Source organism: Megascapheus bottae, chromosome 3, assembly GCF_031878675.1.
Source record: "Megascapheus bottae isolate mThoBot1 chromosome 3, mThoBot2.hap1, whole genome shotgun sequence".
In the NCBI taxonomy this organism is placed as follows: domain Eukaryota; kingdom Metazoa; phylum Chordata; class Mammalia; order Rodentia; family Geomyidae; genus Megascapheus; species Megascapheus bottae.
Window position 1 is genome coordinate 35,200,775 of NC_143511.1, and position 20,485 is coordinate 35,221,259.

The 20,485-nt window shown below is 48.6% G+C and overlaps 1 protein-coding gene, 1 long non-coding RNA gene and 1 pseudogene across 2 annotated transcripts; 2 read left to right on the top strand and 1 right to left on the bottom strand.

Annotated features, from left to right (window-relative positions):
• Positions 1-1,736: 1,736 nt before the first annotated feature.
• On the bottom strand, positions 1,737-8,640 carry LOC150065300 (uncharacterized). Its single transcript, XR_016534752.1, has 3 exons — positions 8,551-8,640; positions 4,474-4,599; positions 1,737-1,815 (listed from the first exon to the last, which is right to left on the bottom strand). It is a non-coding gene; the product is annotated as an uncharacterized LOC150065300 (long non-coding RNA).
• Positions 8,641-11,440: 2,800 nt separating this feature from the next.
• Positions 11,441-12,340, top strand: LOC150065301 (ral guanine nucleotide dissociation stimulator-like). Its single transcript, XM_090329878.1, has 2 exons — positions 11,441-11,695; positions 12,195-12,340. Exons 1-2 carry the CDS (start codon positions 11,526-11,528, stop codon positions 12,292-12,294), a joined length of 270 nt encoding a protein of 89 aa, XP_090186004.1. The 5' UTR covers positions 11,441-11,525; the 3' UTR covers positions 12,295-12,340.
• A 1,354-nt stretch (positions 12,341-13,694) lies between these two features.
• Positions 13,695-15,516, top strand: LOC150065302 (serine/threonine-protein kinase PAK 1 pseudogene; annotated as a pseudogene).
• The last annotated feature ends 4,969 nt before the right edge of the window (positions 15,517-20,485 follow it).

A 20,485-nucleotide genomic window follows, 5' to 3' on the forward strand; every position in this document is an offset into this window, starting at 1 on the left:
TGTGGGCAAGTGTACACTCTACACTTAGGTGACACGACAGTCGTGGACAGAGGTTAACTGGGGTGCAGAAGAGTCAGGAGTAGAGGCACAGCTTGTTGTGGGCTTGGGGTTCGAGAAATCTTGAATTGGAGAAGGGTGAGTGAACAAGGAGAACAGCATGAGGCTGTAGAAGGTCCCAAACCCATGGCTCACTGTGGCTTCTCCCTGACAAAATGATCCTCCCCAAAGAGTTGAATGAACATCAGGCCGGAAGCCAGCTCCAGGCCTGCGAGGCCAGCCTGTCTGAAGTTCACCAAGTCCTCCTGCTCATACTCACCCAGGCCCCACCAGCCAGAAGACTGCCTTGTGAAGGCCTCACAGCCCTGGGGACTGAGGATGTGACCAAGAAGGCCACACTGCCGATTTTCCTGAGCTGCCTCACCAGTCAATGGCATCAACCTAGACCTTCAGCTGGCCCCTGTGGGACACTGGTGAACAGAGGCACCTTCTGAGACAAGGGAACTGGACAAGTCACTGAAGTTAGGGCAGGACCCATACCCTCCATCCGGCAGGGATGGCAGCACCCTCCGCTGGACTTCTCAGACTCTCAGTTTCCTGGCTTAGATATGGGCTCAGGGAGAGCCCTCATTGCTCATGATGAGTGTGGGGCTTGTGGTAAAGCAGGGAGGGGTGGATGCTCAGAAGGGTGGGCCCAGCTTGTGTCCTGGCCGATGAATGAAGCAGAAGGGGGATGATCTCTGCTCTGCACGCACAGGCACACACATCTCTCAGACTCATTAGTGCTGAAAAAGAGGGGTGGCCCCTAAGCTCTCAGGCACAGCATTCTTGAGAAGTAGGTGTCCAATGCAGTCTACACAGTGTATAAAGGGAGCTTGGCTCTGTTCCTGTGTGCTTGACATCTAGGCTACCCTGTCACTGCCTCCATGCAAGAGGCCCATGTCCCCACACCAGCTGCTTCCTGTGCATGGACAAGGAGGAGGCTCCCTATCCAGTCACCACACCAGGCCACGGTTGACCTTTGGCCTAAGATCTCCCTTCCAGTTACAAACACTGACAAGGAAGAAATGGAGGCAGGCAAGAAAACCAGGAAGAAACCAGGAGCAATGTGTCCAGGTAGGAGTCCAGGGGAGATGAAGACAGTTTGGATGTGGCTGGTCAAGACAGGACACAGAGTCTGGGGATGGCCTGAGCTGCCCATGTGACAACACAGCCTTTTTCTCAGCCACCCCTGATGAAGAACCCACACAAGAGCAAGTGCTATCACCTGTCCTCCCACACTGGGGCATGCCCCCTGCTCATCCATTTCTATGCAGAATACAATCATATGAATTACAAAACCTGAAATGGATGTCTCCTTTGAAAAGAATAGAATAAGGGTATATCTCACTCTTCTAACTGAGGGAGGATAATTAGTCATAGAATGGAAAATCTTTGATGAATCAGTACACATCTCTAATTCTAAATCACATTTTGTGTGAGGAGCAAGACATTGCCTGCCCTGCGGGCAAAGGTTCCCACCTCACTTTGAGGGAAGAGAATAGGAGATTGTTAGCTATACTCATTGCTGCAGGCAGGTTGGACTCAATGACTTATCTCTGTGAAGGGCAAGCAGTCACAGAGGCAGGTTAAAGAGATCTTAGAGCTGCTCTGGAGCTGTCAGGGAAAGTAGAACAAAACTCACTTCTGTCAAGATGACATCATCATCGAGGTCCTCTTCTTCATGTTGCTGAGGAGCTGGGGTGACCAGCATTGGAATCCCTTCTTCATCAGAAGAATCTGATATGGTAATAGGCCCTTCTCTGAGACTAATCCAGTCTAAAAGGAGGCAAACAACACTGTTATTAGAACACTGACACAATCACATTCACTCTTGCAAATTCAATTTTGGCCCAAAGAGTGTTAACAGTCTAACGTTTATCATAACTACTATTAACTTACCAACTGAAAGCACATACACTAAAGCAGTAACAGCTATGTTTCCATGTTTCCTTTTGTTTTGTTTTCCCTTAATTGTGCTAGAGTATATGCTAAAGATTATCAACTTTTTCTTTTTTTTCCCTCTCTTTTTTGGTGCTGGTCCCAGGGCTTTAACTCAGTGGCTCATACCTGTAATCCTAGTTACTCAGGAAGCTGAGATCTGAGTACTGAAGTTCATAGCCAGCCAGGCATTAAAGGATGTGAGATTCTTACCTCCAATTAAGCATTAGAAAACAGAAAGTAGGGCTGTGGCTTAAGGGGTAGCGCAGTAGCCTTGAGTTGAAGAGTTTAGACATAGCAACCCATGACCCACCAAAAAAAAGCAAAAGATCAGGAGTTTAACCCAGTGGTACAATGCTTGCCTAGCATGTACAAAGACCTGAGTTCGATTTCTCAGTACCATATACATAGAAAAAGACAGAAGTGGTACAGTGGCTCAAGTGTTAGAGCATTAGCCTTGAGAAGGCCCAAGGACCATCCATGTTCAAGCCCTGAGTTCAAGCCCTAGGACTCCCCCCACACCAAAAAAAGAACCCCCCCCAAATCAATGATCTCATTTACTGAGCTGCAGAGATTCTAAGGACAGCAATTATCACACACACACACACACACACACACACACACACACACACACACCACCATCACCACCACCACCACCACCACAACTACCACCACCACCACCACCACCACCAACAACAACAACAACAACAAAACAGTTGAAGGTTCTGTCTTGCTTTGAGTCTTGCCCTGAATGTCATATTACAAAGCTGCTAAGAATGTTTTTGTTGTTTTGTTTGTTGTTTGGCCAGTTCCAGTGATTCAACTCAGAGCCTGGGCACTGTCCTTGGATTTTCTCAAGGATAGAGCTCTACCCCTTTAGCCACAGGTCCATTTCTGGCTTTTTCTATGTATGTGGTACCAAGGAATGGAACCCAGATCTTCGTGCATGTTAGGAAAGCACTCTACCACTAGGCCAAACTCCAGGCTAATCAATGCTTCATAGTGAGACCCTGTCTCAAAAAAACCAAACTTGGGACCTGGGACTTTGGCCTAGTGGTAGGGTGCTTGCCTAGCACGCAGGAAGACCCGGGTTCAATCCCTCGGTACCACATACATAGAAAAAGCTGGAAATGGTGCTGAGGCTCAAGTGTTAAAGTGCTGGCCTTGAGAAAGCCCAAGGACATTGCTTCGGCCCTGAGTTCAAGCCAGGGCTGGAAAAAAAATCGAAACTAGTTGAGTGATCTCAAACCTATAATTCTAGATACTCAGGTGACTTGAGATCTGGAGGATCAAAATTTGATGTCATTCCAGGCCAGAAAGTCCATAGCATTCCATGTACAGAAAAAAGCCAGGACAAAGATGTGGCTCAAGTGGTAGAACACCAGGCTTGAAGAAGCTGAGCAAGAAGGAGAATCCTGTAGTTCAAGCCCTGGCATGGGGAAAAGAAGGAAACGGAGGAAGAAGCAAAGAAGGGAGGGAGGAAGGGAGGAAGGGAGGGAGGGAGGGAGGGAGGGAAAGCAGGTGTGAAAAGTGGGGGGAGGGGAGAGAAACAACAACAACAACAAAAAACACAGAAAAGAAGTATCACGTGAGGGCAAGCAAACTTACTAGTACCTATAACTGTTGTAGGAAAAATAAGCTCACAGGAGCACTCCTAATCCCATCTCTATAGATCCAATGACTGTCTACTCACAGGTTGGATTACTAGCATATTAATCTACTTATGTAAGATTTCATTTCTTCCTTTTCTGGCTGGTATACACAGGGACTCTTCCTTCCTAGGCAAATGCAGTACCAATGAGCCATGCCTCAGCCCTTTTAGCTTTAGTTTGTTTATAGAAAGGATCTAACACTTTTGTCCAGGCTGCCTGGGGTCATGCTTTTTATGTATGTGTGTGTGTGTGTGTGTGTGTGTGTGTGTGTGTGTGTGTGTGTGTGTGGTTATGGGACTTGAACTCTGGGCATGGACGTTATCCCTGAGCTCTTCAGCTGAAGGCTACTGCCCTACCCCTTAAGCCACAACACCACTTCCCCTGTTTTCTGGTGGTTAATTGAAGAGGCACTAACTAAAGTCCCTGGGCTGGCTTTGACTCCTGAACCATGATTTTCAGAGCTCAGCCTCCTGAGTAGCTAGGATTATAGGTGTGAGCCAGCTCGCCCAGCTGGGTAATGATTTTACCTTTACCACTTGAGTAGCTAACTACAAGCATATAATACCATGCTTTGTCTCTTGGGGTTCTAACTAACCTCTCCCAGGCTAGCCTCAAAGCACTGGTCTCCTACCTCTGCTTCCTGAGTAACTGGGAATTTAGGCATTTGCCACCATGCTCGGTATGAGGGAGGATTGATAAAATTCATTCATGACTATATGTGTAAGCTGGCACACTACTAGTCTAACAAATGCTTTTTATGCCTGATGTTCTCAGATCTAAAAATAAAATACTTCTGGATTCTAAAGCAGGCTAGATTCTTGGCCAAGTAGAATAAACAACTTACCTTGTCTCCTGTGGCAGTGAAAGTTGTTCAAGTGAATTATCTCTTCATTGTTATTTCCCTCTGCCATTTTCAAACGCAGTCATATATATGTGTGTGTTATTTTTAGTATTCAGACATGATGACCATCTGTACCAAAGCATATGGGGGGAAAAAAAGAGCATTAAGAGTATTTGTCACACGCTGGTGGCTTACACCTAATGACTGTATACAGCAGAGTATAGGCTTTTGGAGTGATGTAGTTTCAGTTTTTGCTCAAGGATAGCACTCTGCCACTTGACACACAGCATCATATCCAGTTTTTGTTTATACGGTACTGAGGAATCGAACCCAGGGCCTCATGTGTGCTAGGCAAGTATTCTTAACACTAAGCCACATCCTTTCTTTTTGGGGGCCTGGGAGCTGTCACTGAGCTCTTCAGCTCAAGGCTACCACCCTACCCCTGAAGTCACAGCGCCACTTCTGGTTTTCTGGTGGTGAACGGGAGATGAGTCTCCTGGTCTTTAGTGCCTGGGCTGGCTTTGAACTATCCTCAGATCTCAGCTTCCTGAGTAGCTAGGATTACAGGCATCAGCCACTGTGTCCAGCAAACTTTCTCATCAGTCAAATATTTCATCTTTTTTTTGGTGGGGGGGTCAATATTAGGACTTGAACTCAGACCCTGGGTGCTGTCCCTGAACTATTTCACTACTGCTGTAACATTCTGAGTCAGAGTGCCACTTATAAGCTTTCACTGCTATTGGTAATGTTCTGCCTTGACAGCATTTCAGATGCTGTTGGTGTCCATGTCCTCAACCAGTCAAGGCCACAGCCGTAACTGTCTGTATATACCTATAATTTAATGTCTCTCCACATGTTGCAAAGTAGAAGAAATGTGATTTTTCATATTTAAACTTCATTATACCAAAATCAAGACAAAAAAATACTTTTTTTTTGTTTCGGGCACAATGGCTCATCCCAATTATCTGGGAGGATCATGGTTTCAAGCAGCTGGTAAAAAAGAAGTGAGAGCCAAGGTTGTGGCTCATACCTGTAATCCTAGCTACTCAGGAGGCTGAGATCTGAGGATCAAGGTTCAAAGCTGGCCCTGGCACTAAAGGACCTGAGACTCTTATCTCCTATGAACCCCTAGAAAACAGGAAGTGGGGTTTGGCTCAAGGGTAGGGTGGTAGCGTTGCACTCAAGAGCTCAGGGACAAGGCTAAGACCCAGGGTTAGGGTGGTAGCCTTGAGCTGAAAACCTCAGGGACAGTGCCCAGGCCAGAGTTTAAGCTCCATGACTGACACACACACACACACACACACACACACACACACACACACACACACAGAAGTGAGATTCCATCTCAACAAATAAGCTGAGCATGGGGATTCACATTTATAATCCCAGCTATGTGAAGGTGTAAGTAGGATGACAATCCAAAGCTACCTAAGCAAGAAGTACAACATTTGATCTGAAAATTAACCTAAAGCAAAAAGGCACAGAGGAATTGTTCAAGTGGTACAGAGCTTGGCAGGCAAGCAAAAGCCCTGAGTCCAAACCTGTTTTTTGATTGTTGTTGTTGTGGGGCTTGAACTCTGAGCCTAGGCACTGTCCCTGAGCTCTTCAGCTCATGACTACTGCCCTAGCGCCCATGAGCCAGCCACAGCCCAACTTCTAGTGGCTAATTGGAGATAAGAGCCTGGCTTTTGAACCAAGATCATCAGATCTCAGTCTTCTAGGTGGCTAGGATTACAGCAGTGGTCACTGCACCTGGCATGTTATTGATTTTAGTTAAGATTTCATTTATGTGTCAGGGCTGGGAGCTTGGCTTAGTGGTAGAGTGCTTCCTAGCATGCATGAAGACCCAGGTTCGATTCCTTGGTACCATATACATACAAAAAAGCTGGAAATGGTGCTGTGGCTCTAGTGTTAGAGCAATGGCCTTGAGAAAGTCCAAGGGCAGTGTTCAGGCTCTAAGTTCAAGCCTCAGGACTGCAAAAAAAAAAAGAAAAAAAAGAAAAGAGTTAATTTACTAGTATTGATGGGAATGTTTATCTGATTAAAGGCATTTTAAAAACCCTCCAGCAGACATCATCCCTATTCAGGGACACTTTTTCTTGCAGACTGCGACTGTACTAAATGGGAAAAAAATCGGGTAGTTAGAAAGAAAAGTGTCATCAATTATTTAAGCAAATGATAATAAAAAATGGTACTGAGAAAGCAAAGGCAAAAAGATTAAAAAGTAGAAGGCTCTGATGAAGACCCACATATATTCACTCATCAACGCTAAACAAAGATGCACTCAGTGAAGGAGTAGAGGGAATCCACATGGGAGAAAAATAAGCTTGGATTCCTTTTTAAGATGGCACATAAAAGTCAATTCTCAGCTGGGGGCTGTGGCTCATGCCTGTAATCCTGGCTACTCGGGAGATCTGAGGATCGAGGTTCAAAGTCAGCCCAGGCACTAAAGACTCTGAGACTCATCTCCAATTAACCACTAGAAAGCAAGAAGTGGCTCTATGGCTCAAGCAGTAGAGTGTTAGCCTTGAGCTGAAGAGCTCAGGAACACTGCCCAGGTCCAGAGCTCTTGCCAGGCACCAGTGGTACCTAGAATCCTAGCTACTTAGGAGGCTGAGATCTGAGGATCTCAAAGCCCAAAGTTGGCCTACACCGATGAATGGATCCAAAAACTGAATATCAAGCAAGAAATGCACAAAACCAGCTGGCAAGGTGGCTCAAGCCTGTAATCCTAACAAATCAGGAGGCTGAGATCTGAGGATCAAGATTCAAAGCCAGCTGAGAGCACAAAAGGACCAGAGATTCTGATCCAATTAACCTCTAGAAAAAGGGAAGTGCAGTCTGGCTCAAAGATAGTGTGATAGCCTAGAGCTGAAGAGCTCAGGGACACTGTGCAGGCACAGGGGTACGGTAGTAACATTGAGCTGAAGAGCTCGGGACAGCACCCAGGCCAAGTTCGAGCCCCATGACCCACCAAAATAAAACCAAAAAAAAAAAAAAAAAAAAACCCTGAACATAGGGCCAGGAGTTTTACTAACAGACAGCAATGGTAAACAGGGAAAAGCTCTGACATCAAATTCAGTGTCCCTAACCAAGGACTTTTCTTTCCCATTAGGGTTTTTCTTTTTGTTTTTTTCCCCCCCAATCCTGGGGCTTGAACTCTTGGCCTAGGTGCTGTTCCTAAGCTACTTTTGTTCAAGGCTAGCACTGTCCCACTGGAGCCACAGTGCCATTCAGCTTTTCCTGAGTAACTAGATATATGAGTCTCATAGACTTTCCTGCTTGTGCTGGCTTTGAACCTCAGGCTTCAGGTCTCAGATTTCAGAGTAGTTAGGATTACAGGCATGAGCCTCCAGCAGTCTAGTTTTTTGTTTGTTTGTTTTTGTTTACTGTCACTATTGGGGCTTGAGCTAAGGGCCTGAGCACTATCCTGGAGTTTTTTTTTGCTCAAGCTATCATTCAACCACTTGAGCCACCACTTCCAGCCTTTTCTGTATATGTGGTACCAAGGGTTTTGTACATATTGGGCCACTAGGCCACAGTCTTGGCCCTCTGCTTAGGTTTTTAAGAATCATTTTCCCAGGCACAATGGCTCATACCTGTAATCCAGCTACTCAGGAAACTGAGATATGAGGACTGATGTTCAAAGACAGCTGGGGCACAAAAGACTATGGGATAAATATATCCAATTAACTACCAGAAAACCAGAAGTGCTGTGGCTCAAAGTGATAGAGCACTATCACTGAGCTTTAGAGTTCAGAGACAATATCCAAGCCCAGAGTTCAATCCTCACAATCAAATACTACTACTACTACTAATTTTAAACACTAATTACAGAAGCCTAATTTTTTTTATTCACCAAATAGCCTCCTTCAATTTTTTCAGTAGGAAGCAAAGGAGACTAAGTCATTTCCCATTGGTTAAATGCGAAATAGTAAACAGTTCTGGTGGAGCTATGAGTCCTCCTGAGTACACAATAGGGGTCCTAAATAGTGGTGACAAATAGTCTGGTGAAGGTATTTTCACTCCTGCCTGGGATGTCTCTGCATCAGGGCATTCCCCAACCTTTGGTCCTCTCACCTGAACTTCAGATCAGATGGCCTCAGTCAGAATCCTGGCCTCACCACCTAATGTATCAGTACCTTTGGGGTAAGCCGTTAAATCTTCAGACTCCAGTTCTGTGTCACAGTGGCATGTGTTTTCATCTTGCCAGAAAATAACTCAGAGCCCTGGGGAGGCTAATGAATGTGAAAGAGAAACCAGAATCTAGGCAGGAGTACACTCTACACTTAGGTGACACGACACTCGTGGACAGAGGTTAACTGGGGAGCAGGAGTCAGGAGTAGAGGTACAGCTCATTGTGTGCTTGGGGTTCGAGAAATCTAGAATCGGAGAACAAGGAGAACAGCAAGAGGCTGTTGAAGGTCCCAAAGCAGGGCTCACTGTCCTTTTGCCCTGACAAAAGGATCTTCCCCAAATTGTTGAACATCATGCCGCAAACCAGCTCCAGGCCCGCGAAGCCAGCCTGTCTGAAATTGACCAAGCGTTCCTGCTCATACACACCCAGGCCCCATCAGCCAGAAGACTGCCTTGTGAACGCCTCACAGCCCTGGGGACTGAGGATGTGACCAAGTAGGCCACACTGCAGATTTTCCTGAGCTGCCTCACCAGTCAATGGCATCAACCTAGACCTTCAGCTGGCCCCTGTGGGCCACTGGTGAACAGAGGCACCTTCTGAGACAAGGGAACTGTTCAAGTCACTGAGGTTAGGGCAGGACCCACACCCTCCATCCAGGAAGGACGGCCGCACCCTCTGCTGGACTTCTCAGACTCTCAGTTTCCTGGCTTAGATATGGGCTCAGGGAGAGCCCTCATTGCTCATGATGAGTGTGGGGCTTGTGGTAAAGCAGGGAGAAGTGGATGCTCAGAAGGGTGGGCCCAGCTTGTGTCCTGGCCGATGAGTGAAGCAGAAGGGGGATGATCTCTGCTCTGCACGCACAGGCACACACATCTCCCAGATTCATTAGTGCTGAAAAAGAGGGGTGGCCCCTAAGCTCTAAGGCACAGCAGTCTTGAGCGTCAAAGAAAGCATGAGAAGTAGCTATCCAATGCTGTCTATACAGTGTTTAAAGGGAGATTGGCTATGTTCCGGTGTGCTTGACATCTAGGCTACCCTGACACTGCCTCCATGCAACAGGCCCATGTCCTGTGCATGGACAAGGAGGAGGCCCCCCATCCAGTCACCACACCTAAGATCTCTCTTGGAGTTACAACCACTGCCAAGGAAGAAATGGAGGCGGGAAAGAAATCCAAGAAGGAACCACGAGCTCTCTGTCCAGCTAGGAGTCAGGGTAGATGAAGACAGCTTGGATGTGGTCGGTCAAGATAGGACACAGGGTCTGGGGATGGCCGGAGCTGCCCATATGGCAACGCAGCCTTTTTCTCAGCCACCCCGATACAGAACCACACAAAGAGCAAGTGCAATCACCTGTGTTCCCACACTGGGGCATGCCGTAACCAGGCCTCAACTTTCCTGGCTGGAGGAGGCACTCATGGTGGCACTGATAGTACTGAGACAGAAAGGGGGACAATGAGAGTGACCCGCTTTGCTGAATCTCAGTCCTATTATTTCCTTTAGTCTCTTTTCTCTTCTTTCTCTTATCTGTTGGATGGCATTGGTGCATCTTTAAACCAGAGTCTGGCCCAGGGGACAGCCATGATTGTGTCAGATGAGTCATTAGGAGTTGTGAGGGGAGGCCGGCTAGAAGAAGAGAGCAATGTGGAATGCACAGAGTCACCCCAAATCACAAGTTCAATCTACTGGGTAATGGAGCTCCCACACTGGGATTCACTTTTCCGAAGTCAGGTGCTGTGGTCAGGCTAGGTCCAGGGGAGGGCTTTTCAGAATTGGGCACCTACAGGCTCCAGTGAGTCTGAGCCCTAGCTCCATGGCTGTCTACAGAAAGGACATAGAGGGCTTGGTTCTGTGGGTCGTGGGAGGGCTGCGGCAGGTTCTAGGACCCAGGGCACGATCTCTGAGGCTCAGTTACCTGCATCTATCTGTGGAGCAGAGGAGCACGTGGTCAACCATCAAGTAGCATTTTCTGAACCCTTCTGCAGGACTAGAAGAGTTGGTGGAGTTGCATTTGTTTCAGTGCATCTGATCTCCTAGCAAGTGTTCCCTGTCAAGGCAGTCCCTCAGAGATGTGTGTCACTTTCTGACTTTGGTGAGACAAGGAATGAGGAGGTTGAATCCCTGAGAGTTCTGGGAGTCTTTGGAGTGGTGAGAGTCATCCTCTCCTATCCAGGGTCACATCTGGATAGGGCAAGGCTGTGTGCTTAAGACCCCACCTTGATAGATCCCCTTCAGCCAGAGCCTCTGACCTAGCTCTATGAGGGGCCACTGGTCCAGGGGCTTTGGGTCACAATGGCCAGTGGTCGGCCTGGGCAAGGCAGAAAAAGGCCTGAACAGGGCACCTTGCAAAGCTTGGGTCATAATCAAGGGCTCAAGGGAAGAGCTGTGCAGAGGTGACATCACAATGGCTCAGAGGACTCAGAACCCCGGGGTCCTCCCAGGAATTCACAGTCCACACAAGCCTCGGAGAGTGCACTTGTGTGGATCGTGTCCATTGCAAAGATGTTTCGTTGTTGCTGGCAAAGTGGTCGAGGCTCAGGCCTGAGTGATGGGCGGAGAGGGTTCCTGGGGCGCCTGTGTCCATGCTTTGTGCGCCCTGGCCTCCGCCACCGACGCCTCTGGAGATTTTTCCGGAGGAATTCTAGGGTAACATGGGACAGACCAGGGCAGGAAATGGCTAGGACGCCTTCCACCCTCATCTCCCTGTGCATCACCACTTTTCCTTCCCACGTGTGTGGAGGGGGGGCAGGGGTGTGTGTGGGGGTGTGTCCCTGTGAGTGTCCCTGTGTGTGTTGCTGTGAGTGGTCAAATGTTTGCAGTTATTTGTGTGTGTCCATGAATGTTCCTGTAGTGTTGCACATGGCACTTGAACTGTCCCTGTGTGGTTCTCCTCCAGACTGAAGGGGACTTGTCCCCAGGCATGCCCGATGCCTGCGGGTCAGAGTTCCCCACGGCAGGCACACTGCAGGAGCAGGTGGACCACCTGGTGCTTGCCCAGCTGCTCGACAACTCCACCTTCATCCACACCTTCTTCAACAGCTACAGAAGGTGTGCAGACACCCTTCAGGTCCTGGACCTGCTGTTTACAAGGTGAGTGCCAATTCCAATAGCACAGGATTCCTGAGCTGCAGTGGAAGCCTTGGCAGTGGAGCCTGCAACGTGGGCTGCTCACACAGACTTCCTCTTTGGCACTTGCCACTGCCTGGGGATCAAAGCAGGGAAGTCCTCGGCTACACTGGCACAGGCACACATGCTGCACTGTCCTGTCTAGGCCTGCAGGCTCTCCTCTCGGGCTATGTATCTCTGAGACCTCCAACAAAGCACTGTCTCTCTTCAACAAGAAGGCAACCCGTTTTCTCTGCATGACCTCGTCCACCTAGATAGAGACAGAGCAGGGCTGGCTGGGGCAAGTGCCAAGGCACTGTACTCCTAAGCTCATCACCCAGGGGCTACTGTCCTCATGCATGGCACCAATGGGAAGTAGTGCTCATGGAGGGCCAATATGCAGGCAATGTGCTTGGTGGTACAAGAAGGGCAGACATGGACTGGCTGACCTGGGCTAGCCAGTGATGCTTCAAATCCTCAACAGGTTCAGGAGTTTGGAAGCCCCCATGGGCTCCTCTGGACAGACTGACATCCTCCCGCATTCCAGCGAGGATGTCATCCCTGGAAACAAGCTCTACAAGTGAGTGAGTGGGATTCGATCTCCAGCTAGGGCATGCTCCACATTGGAGAAAAATCCATGGGTGTGTGTTTGTGTGTATGTGTGTGTTACTCTTGTGCTCATCTTTATGTGTGTCTGCATGGTTGCGAGTGTGTGCTTGATTTCGAGTGTGAAGGTCTGCGCATGCGCGTGGGCGCACTCGCACACACTCCTCTGTGTGTGTGTGTGCTGGAGTTGGGGCTGTGAGTGAGACACGGCCCAATCAGGAGCTCTGAACACCTATGATTATCAAGGGAGTCATGGGATCTGGGCATCCTCGGCAGCAGAGGGAAAACCCCAGGCAAGGGCTACTCATATGAGGACCACTAGAGGCTGGGTCCACGGCTGAGCCCCACGAGAAGGCATGCTCCCCACACACCTTACCAAGCAGGTTTGCTCAACTCACCTTGAGCTCCAAAAAAGGCCAAGACACATCTTTGCTTGGTCAGTGGGCCTGACATGCTGCTAGGTGTGAGGGAGAGCTCAGCGCCACGCTCAAGGGTGTTCTGGAAGGCAGACAGCCCTGGTGAGCATGCTAGGAAATGAGGCAGCAGAGCGCCTGAGGATGTGTGTCACACCCCTCTACATATCAGGCCAGATAGCAAGCCATCTTGGAGTCTAGCATGGAGAGAGTGGCCCAGGGGGGAGAGGAGGAAGGCACTGGAAAGAGCAGAAGGGTGTTGCTCCTCTCCGGGGCAGCAACACGGGAACGGGGAGGGACACACAGGGCCAGCCTGTAGTCCCCGGGGAGCCGAGCGAGATGGTAAGTGTCGAAGACCCAGCCCTCCCCCAATCACCGGGGAAGAAAGAACCACGCTGAGTCAGAAGCAGTGTTAACCATGAAAGCGCTTCAGATCTCTCTGCTGATCTCTGCTGATCTCTGATGCTCTCTGATGCTCTCCTCTCTTTATTGCATCAGACAATTAGTTATATACTGTTAGGGTAGGAGAAGGTGGGCACTGGGAAGCTACCCAATAGAAAGAGGGCCTCTGTGCTACCACTAAGGGTCTGGGTGGGGCTGTCAGGTACTGGGCAGGACAGGTGCAGGAAAGCTCTCGAGACTTGAGCTGCTGCGAGACCCGCGAAACTGCGGGGGGTTCAATGGAGTCACGTACACAGAGATGCCTTAAGAGAGGTATGCAAAGGACCGAATGCCTAGACAAAGCCCTTTAATTGCAGCTGAGCCAGAATCAGGCTTCAGGGATGGAGGCTAGGCCCCAACAGAAGGGGCCAGAACTGCTCCCAGCATTTGGTCTTGGATCCCTCCTTGGAGTTTCTCTGCCAGCCTAGCTTAGGTTGGCTGGCCAGGGGTGGCACAGCTCAAAGGTGCCCCTGTTGGGATGTGCTGCTCTCTGAAAGGGCAGCCAACATCACAGGGGTGTGAGGATGACCCCGGGAGGGGCTGGCCTTCATTCACACTCTGCTTCCCACCCATTCGCCTCCAGGGCCATCTGCTGCCTCCTGAGCACCTGGCTGGACTACCACCCGCAGGACTTCTTGGCACCATCGCAGCATGCCTGCCTGCAGCGCCTGCGCGCACACCTGAGGCTCTACATGTGTGGCTCTGACCTGGAGCGCCGGGTCTCCCACATGCTCGCACAGTTGGGGATCCGGGAGCCCAGCCAGGCAGAGGCTATGGGTGCGCAGCCTGGGACTGACCCACAGCCTGGGAAGGGGTGGAGGTCGCAGGGCACCACTGGGTGGTGGAGACCCCGGAAGTAGCCATGGGCTGTGAGCAAGAGAAGCCTGAAGCCTAGCGTGGGTGCTGGCTGCTTGAGCAATAGGCTAGGTGGAAGTTCCCAGGCGGGCAAAGCTCAGGGAGGAGGGGGTGGTGGCGCTTCTCCAAGAGTCCCAAGCAAGCAGGCACGGAGAAGCTCTTGTGTCGTCCTGTCCTGCAGCTCCAGCAGGAGCTGTGACTGAACCACTTCCTGTCACTCCAACTCGGGACGTGGCTACATCTCCCATTTCACCTACTGAGAATACCACCACTCCACCAGATCCATTGACCCGGCATATTGAGAAGCAGCAGAAGAAACCCAACATGTCTGATGAGGAGATCTTAGAGAAATTACGGAGCATAGTGAGTGTGGGTGATCCTAAGAAGAAGTATACGCGCTTTGAGAAGATTGGACACGGTGCTTTGGGAACTGTGTATACCGCCATGGATGTAGCCACAGGACAGGAGGTGGCCATTAAGCAGATGAATCTGCAGCAGCATCCGGAGAAAGGGCTGGTTATTAATGAGATCCTGGTCATGAGGGAAAACAAGAACCCAAATATTGCAAACTACTTGGACAATTACCTTGTAGGAGATGAGCTATGGGTTGTCATGGAATACTTGGCTGGAGGTCCCTTGTCAGATGTGGTAACAAAAATCTGTATGGATGAAGGACAGATTGCTGCTGTGTGCCGTGAGTGTCTGCAGGCCCTAGAGTTCCTACATTCGAATCAAGTCATTCACAGAGACATCAAGAGCGACAATATACTGTTGGGAAAGGATGGCTCTGTCAAGTTAACCGATTTTGGATTCTGTGCACAGATAACTCCAGAACAGAGCAAAAGGAGCACCATGGTGGGAACGCCATATTGGATGGCACCCGAGGTGGTAACAAGAAAGCCCTATGGACCCGAGGTTGACATCTGGTCCCTGGGCATCGTGGCTATTGAAATGATGGAAGGAGAGCCCCCATACTTCAATGAAAACCCTCTGAGGGCCTTGTGCCTCATTGCCACCAGTGGCACTCCGGAACTTCAGAACCCAGAGAAGGTGTCGGCTATCTTCCGGGACTTTTTAAACCGCTGTCTGGAGATGGATGTGGAAAAGAGAGGCTCAGCTAAAGAGCTCCTGCAGCATCCATTCCTCGAGGTTGCCAAGCCCCTCTCCTGCCTCATTCCATTGATTGCTGCAGCAAGGGAGGCAACCAAGAACAAGCCCTAAGATGCTGCCCACCCCAGGGTCGGGGACATTCTCCCACGCCCTGAATTCTTAGTGTAAGAACGCGCCTGCATCTTGGGATTACGTCACGTAGCAACACGTGCCTGCTTGCGTTGATGTGCAAACATCCTACCACCTGGCCTCTACCCCGAGCAAACATCCTACTACCCGACCCCCTACCCCAAGCAGTTCCTATACCCCACCCCCTCCTGCCTCTCCTGAAGAGGCATATAAACCCCTGTGTGAAAAATAAAATCTGCGGCTTAATCAGGACGCTTGTCTTGCTGCCTTCTTCGTGTCTCCTGTCCCTTTCATTCCTCCCTCTAGGTTCTTGGCCCTAGTCGACGTCCCGCTGGACGGGACAAATGCCGCCCAACGTGGGGCCCGGGAGCCAGCGAGGCTGAGGAACGCTGTCTTCCAGGAAAACTTGGATCCAAGTGATTGTGTGACCGGCTCGGAGCTACCCACCCAAGACATCAGTTTCGGTCAACGCTGAGCAGTGAAGACGGCGCAAGGTAAGTGACTGGCCATGGCACAGGTATCATCGTCACAGGAATTGCTCATCTCAGGTTTAAGAGGCCCTCAAGACACGAGGAACTCGCGTTAAAAGGAAAGATTTAAAGGCATTTTTTGATCATGGGGAAGAATTATATCCTTGGTTCCCCAAGGAGGGAACCATTAATAAGATTAACTGGCAGAGAGTTGGAGATTGTTTATTAAGAAGATTCATGTTTTTATAAGAATTTTCATGTAAGGATTGCAATTGTGGTCACATAAGGAACATTTTCTGCTTGAAACTATAAATAGTGCACGCTTGCGCTTGGCCATGTACAGCGTAAATAGCCTTTACCAAATGTGTTTGCAAGAAATTGTTTTTATGTGGCTAAAGTGATCATTGATCTCAAAGACTGCTTTTATACAATTCCCCTACACCCTGATGATATTTTGTTGGTGGCTCAGGACAGGCCAGATCTACAGAATTGTTTTGTGGAACTTTCTAAAGCCTTCCTTAACCTTGGCTTGCAAGTAACTCCTGATAAAAGTCCAGTGACAAGATCCCTTGACCTATTTGGGTTTAAATCTACAACAGGAATTAGATTTAACACCTCACATTCAATTTCGTGTTGACTGCCTCCATACCCTTAATGATTTCCAAATCCTCTAGTAGATATTCAATGGCTCAGGCCTTATTTAAAATTGCCTAATAATATCCTTTTGCCCCTCAACGATATTCTGGGAGGAGTCCTGAACCCCACCCCCCAAAATTTTTTCCTATGTCACAGTGGCATGCGTTCCCTTCTTGCCAGAAACCAACTCAGAGCCTTGGGGAGGCGACTGAATGTGAAAGAGAAACCAGAATGTGGGCAAGAGCTGAGTACACTCTAGAGTTAGTTGATAGGACACCCGTGGACACAGGTAACTGGGGAGCAGAAGAGTCAGCAGTAGAGGCACGGCTAGTTGAGTGCTTGGGGCTCTCTGCACGCAGGGCCACATCAGGCCACGGTTGAGCTTCGGCCTAAGATCTCTCTTCGAGTTACAATCATAGCCAAGGAAGAAATGGAGGCAGTAAAGAAAACCAGGAAGGAACCAAGAGCAATGTGTCCAGGTAGGACTCCAGGATAAATGAAGGCAGCTTGGATGAGGTCGGAGAGGTAGGAGAGGGAACCTATAAAAACACCGAAGATCAATTGGGTTATGCAAAGGAAGCCTATTTACAAATAAATGCTGCAGCGAAAGAGGCTTGGAAAAGATTACGTAATTCCAATCGTACAAAAAATTTAGTAGAAATTAAACAGGGACCGAATGAACCTTGTCTAGAATTTTTGTCTCGATTAATGGAGACTGCAGACCGCCTAGTACAAGATGAGAACGCAAGGAAGATTATAGTTAGACACATAACCTATGAAAATGCCAACGCCGCCTGTCAGGCGGCTATCAGACCCCATAGGAATAAGGGAGGAATCACGGACTTTATTTCACTGTGTGCTGGTATTGGAACCTCCCATGTACCAGGCCTTACTTTAGCCGCCGCTCCTCAAGGAAAGACTATTACTGAATTTCTAAACTATAGAGGTCAGCGGCATTCTCGGGTTGCTAGTCCCCCGGGGAGTTGCTTCTCTTGTGGTCAAGTAGGACATTGGATGACACAATGCCCACGCCAGAGCAGGTTAAAGAGAGAAAAATCACCTGGCACATGTCCACGCTGTGGTAAAGGGAAGCACTGGGCTAAAGATTGCAAGTCCGCAACAAATCACAATGGCCGCCCGTTTTCGGGAAACTGGAGAAGGGGCCAGCCTCTGGCCCCGCAAAACCATGGGGCAGTCCCTCCCTCTTCTCGGCCACAAGTACATCTTCTAACAACCCCCCAAAATCAGTCTGCAGCCTCTTCCGTGCCACCCCAGGCAGCGCAGGATTGGACCTCTGTTCCTCCACCTGCTCAGTATTGACCCCAGAGATGGGGACACAAGCTCTCCCCACGAGGGTCTTCGGTCCCCTTCCCCTGGGAGTGGCTGGATTGCTGTTAGGGCGAAGTAGCTCAGCCCTTAAAGGAATACAGATTACACCTGGCAAAATTGACCAGGATTTTACTGGAGAAATCAAAGTTATGGCCTCTGCCCCGAAACACGTGGTATCGATTCCAGCCGGTCAAAAATTAGCACAACTAATACTTGTGCCTTTACCTCACGGGGAGACTGCTAATTCTTCTGCCCCATGCGGACAGAGAGGATTTGGATCTCTGATATCTATTGAGTACAAAGCATAAAACAAGAGAGGCCTGAGATGACTATATTTATACAAGAAAAACCCTTTAAAGGAATATTAGACACAGGAGCGGATGTGTCTGTAATATCTAAAAAGCATTGGCCAGCCCAATGGCCCCTGACAACCTCTATGACTTCCCTACAGGGGATTGGGCAAGCAACTGACCCGCAGCAGAGCAGTGCGATCCTTGTTTGGAGAGATAAGGAAGGGCACTCTGGTCATTTTCAGCCATTTGTCCTGGATCATCTGCCAATTAATTTATGGGGTCGTGATATCATGGAAAAAATGGGAGTGTATATGTTTAGTCCTAGTGCTGCGGTCACTAAGCAGTTACTTGATCAAGGCCTCCTCCCCTTTAGGGGACTAGGCCGAGCAGCACAGGGGGAGCCAGAGCCACTCCAACCCCAGTCTCACCCCCCCGAGACAAGGATTAGGGTATTCTTTAACGGAGGCTGTTGTTTGTCCTGCCCCTCATGCTGATCCCATAAATTGGCTCTCTGAAGAACCGGTGTGGGTCGAACAGTGGCCTCTCTCTCTAGAAAAGATCATTGCAGTACAGCCCCTGGTACAGGAACAGCTGGACTTGGGGCATGTGACCCTTCTAACTCTCCATGGAATTCTCCAATTTTTGTTATAAAGAAAAAGTCAGGTAAATGGAGGCTGTTACAGGATCTGAGAAAGGTAAATGCAACTATGGAACTGATGGGGGCCTTACAGCCCGGCTTGCCTTCCCCCATGGCAATCCCAAAGGATACTTATAAGATTATTATAGATTTGAAGGATTGTTTCTATACTATACCCCTGGCACCTCAAGACTGTAAGCGCTTTGCCTTCAGCGTCCCCTTTGTTAATTTTAAAGAACCCGTGAAGCGATATCATTGGCTTGTGCTCCCACAGGGCATGGCAAATAGCCCAACTTTATGTCAAAGTTTTGTAGCTAGAGCCATTTCTTCCACCCGTGAAAAATTCTCTTCTGTTTATATTGTTCATTATATGGACGGCATCTTGTTGGCTTGTTCTGACCCTATCGTCGTACGACAAGCCTTTGGACAACTAAAGCAAGATCTGAGCCTCTTTGGCCTTATAATAGCAGCTGAAAAGGTTCAGGAACACCCCCCTTTTACGTATTTAGGCCATATAGTAGGCCCACACTATTTTAAAAGCCAAAAAATACAATTAAAAACTTCACACTTAAGAACTCTTCATGATTTTCAGCAATTTTTAGGAGATATAAATTGGCTTCGACCTTATTTAAAGATGTCCACAGGAGAGTTAAAACCCCTCTTTGATCTCTTAAAAGGAGATACCAACCCTACATCCTTGCGCAATTTAAATCCCAACGCCAGGAGGGCCATCCAAATCGTAGAAAAGGCAATTTCCCAGCAACAAGTGACCTATTGTGACTACTCTAAACCATGGGGAGTTTACATTTTAGCTACTTCTCACTCCCCAACTGCTGTACTGTGGCAGGATGGCCCACATTTATGGCTTTATCTACCATCAACACCCGGCAAAGTGCTGACCCCCTACTACGAATTGGTAGCTAATCTGATACATATGTGCCGAGTGGATTCCCGTAAATATTTAGGTCAGGAACCTCATTTTATCTGTGTCCCATATAATTTACAACAACAAGATTGGCTATTCGCCCATTGCGATTCTTGGGCCATTGCTTGGGCCAATTATACGGGAAAAATTTTGCATCACTACCTGTCTAACAAACTTCTCCAATTTGCTGCGTGTCATAAGTTCCTATTTCCTTCCATAGTACGGGCCTCGCCTGCCTTTATCTTCTGCCGCTTTAGTATTTACAGATGGATCCTCCAATGGAACGGCTGCTTTGACCATTAATAGGAAAATTCAATCTTGGGTTACAGGTTTTTCCTCCGCCCAAGAGATAGAATTAGAGGCTGTTTTACAAGCACTCGTCCTGTTACAAGACGAGCCCTTTAACTTATACTCAGACAGTCAATATGTAATTCGTGCTCTTCAAGTCATAGAAACTGTTCCCTTTATTGGAACTACTAACTCCAATATCCAGACCCAATTTCGCCAAGTACAAACTTTGTTTTGTTCTCGCAACCACCCCTGTTTTTTTGGCTTCGTTCGAGCTCACACTAATCTTCCTGGCCCTTTAAGTGAGGGTAACGCAGTTACTGATTCTGCCACCAGAGTTTATTTAACTCAAGTTGAACTTGCTAAGCAGTCACATGCCATCCATCATCAAAACAGCCGAGCCTTGCGCCGACAGTTTAAATTACCTAGACAAGTGGCACGTCAAATAGTTAAAACCTGCTCCAACTGTGTGCCCTTCTCACCAGCTCCTCATTTAGGTATAAATCCACGAGGACTGCTTTCTAATCACATTTGGCAGATGGATGTCACACATGTTCCATCATTTGGCCGATTAAAATATGTTCATGTTACTGTAGATACTTATTCTAATTTTATCCTGGCCACCCCCCTTGCCGGGGAAGCT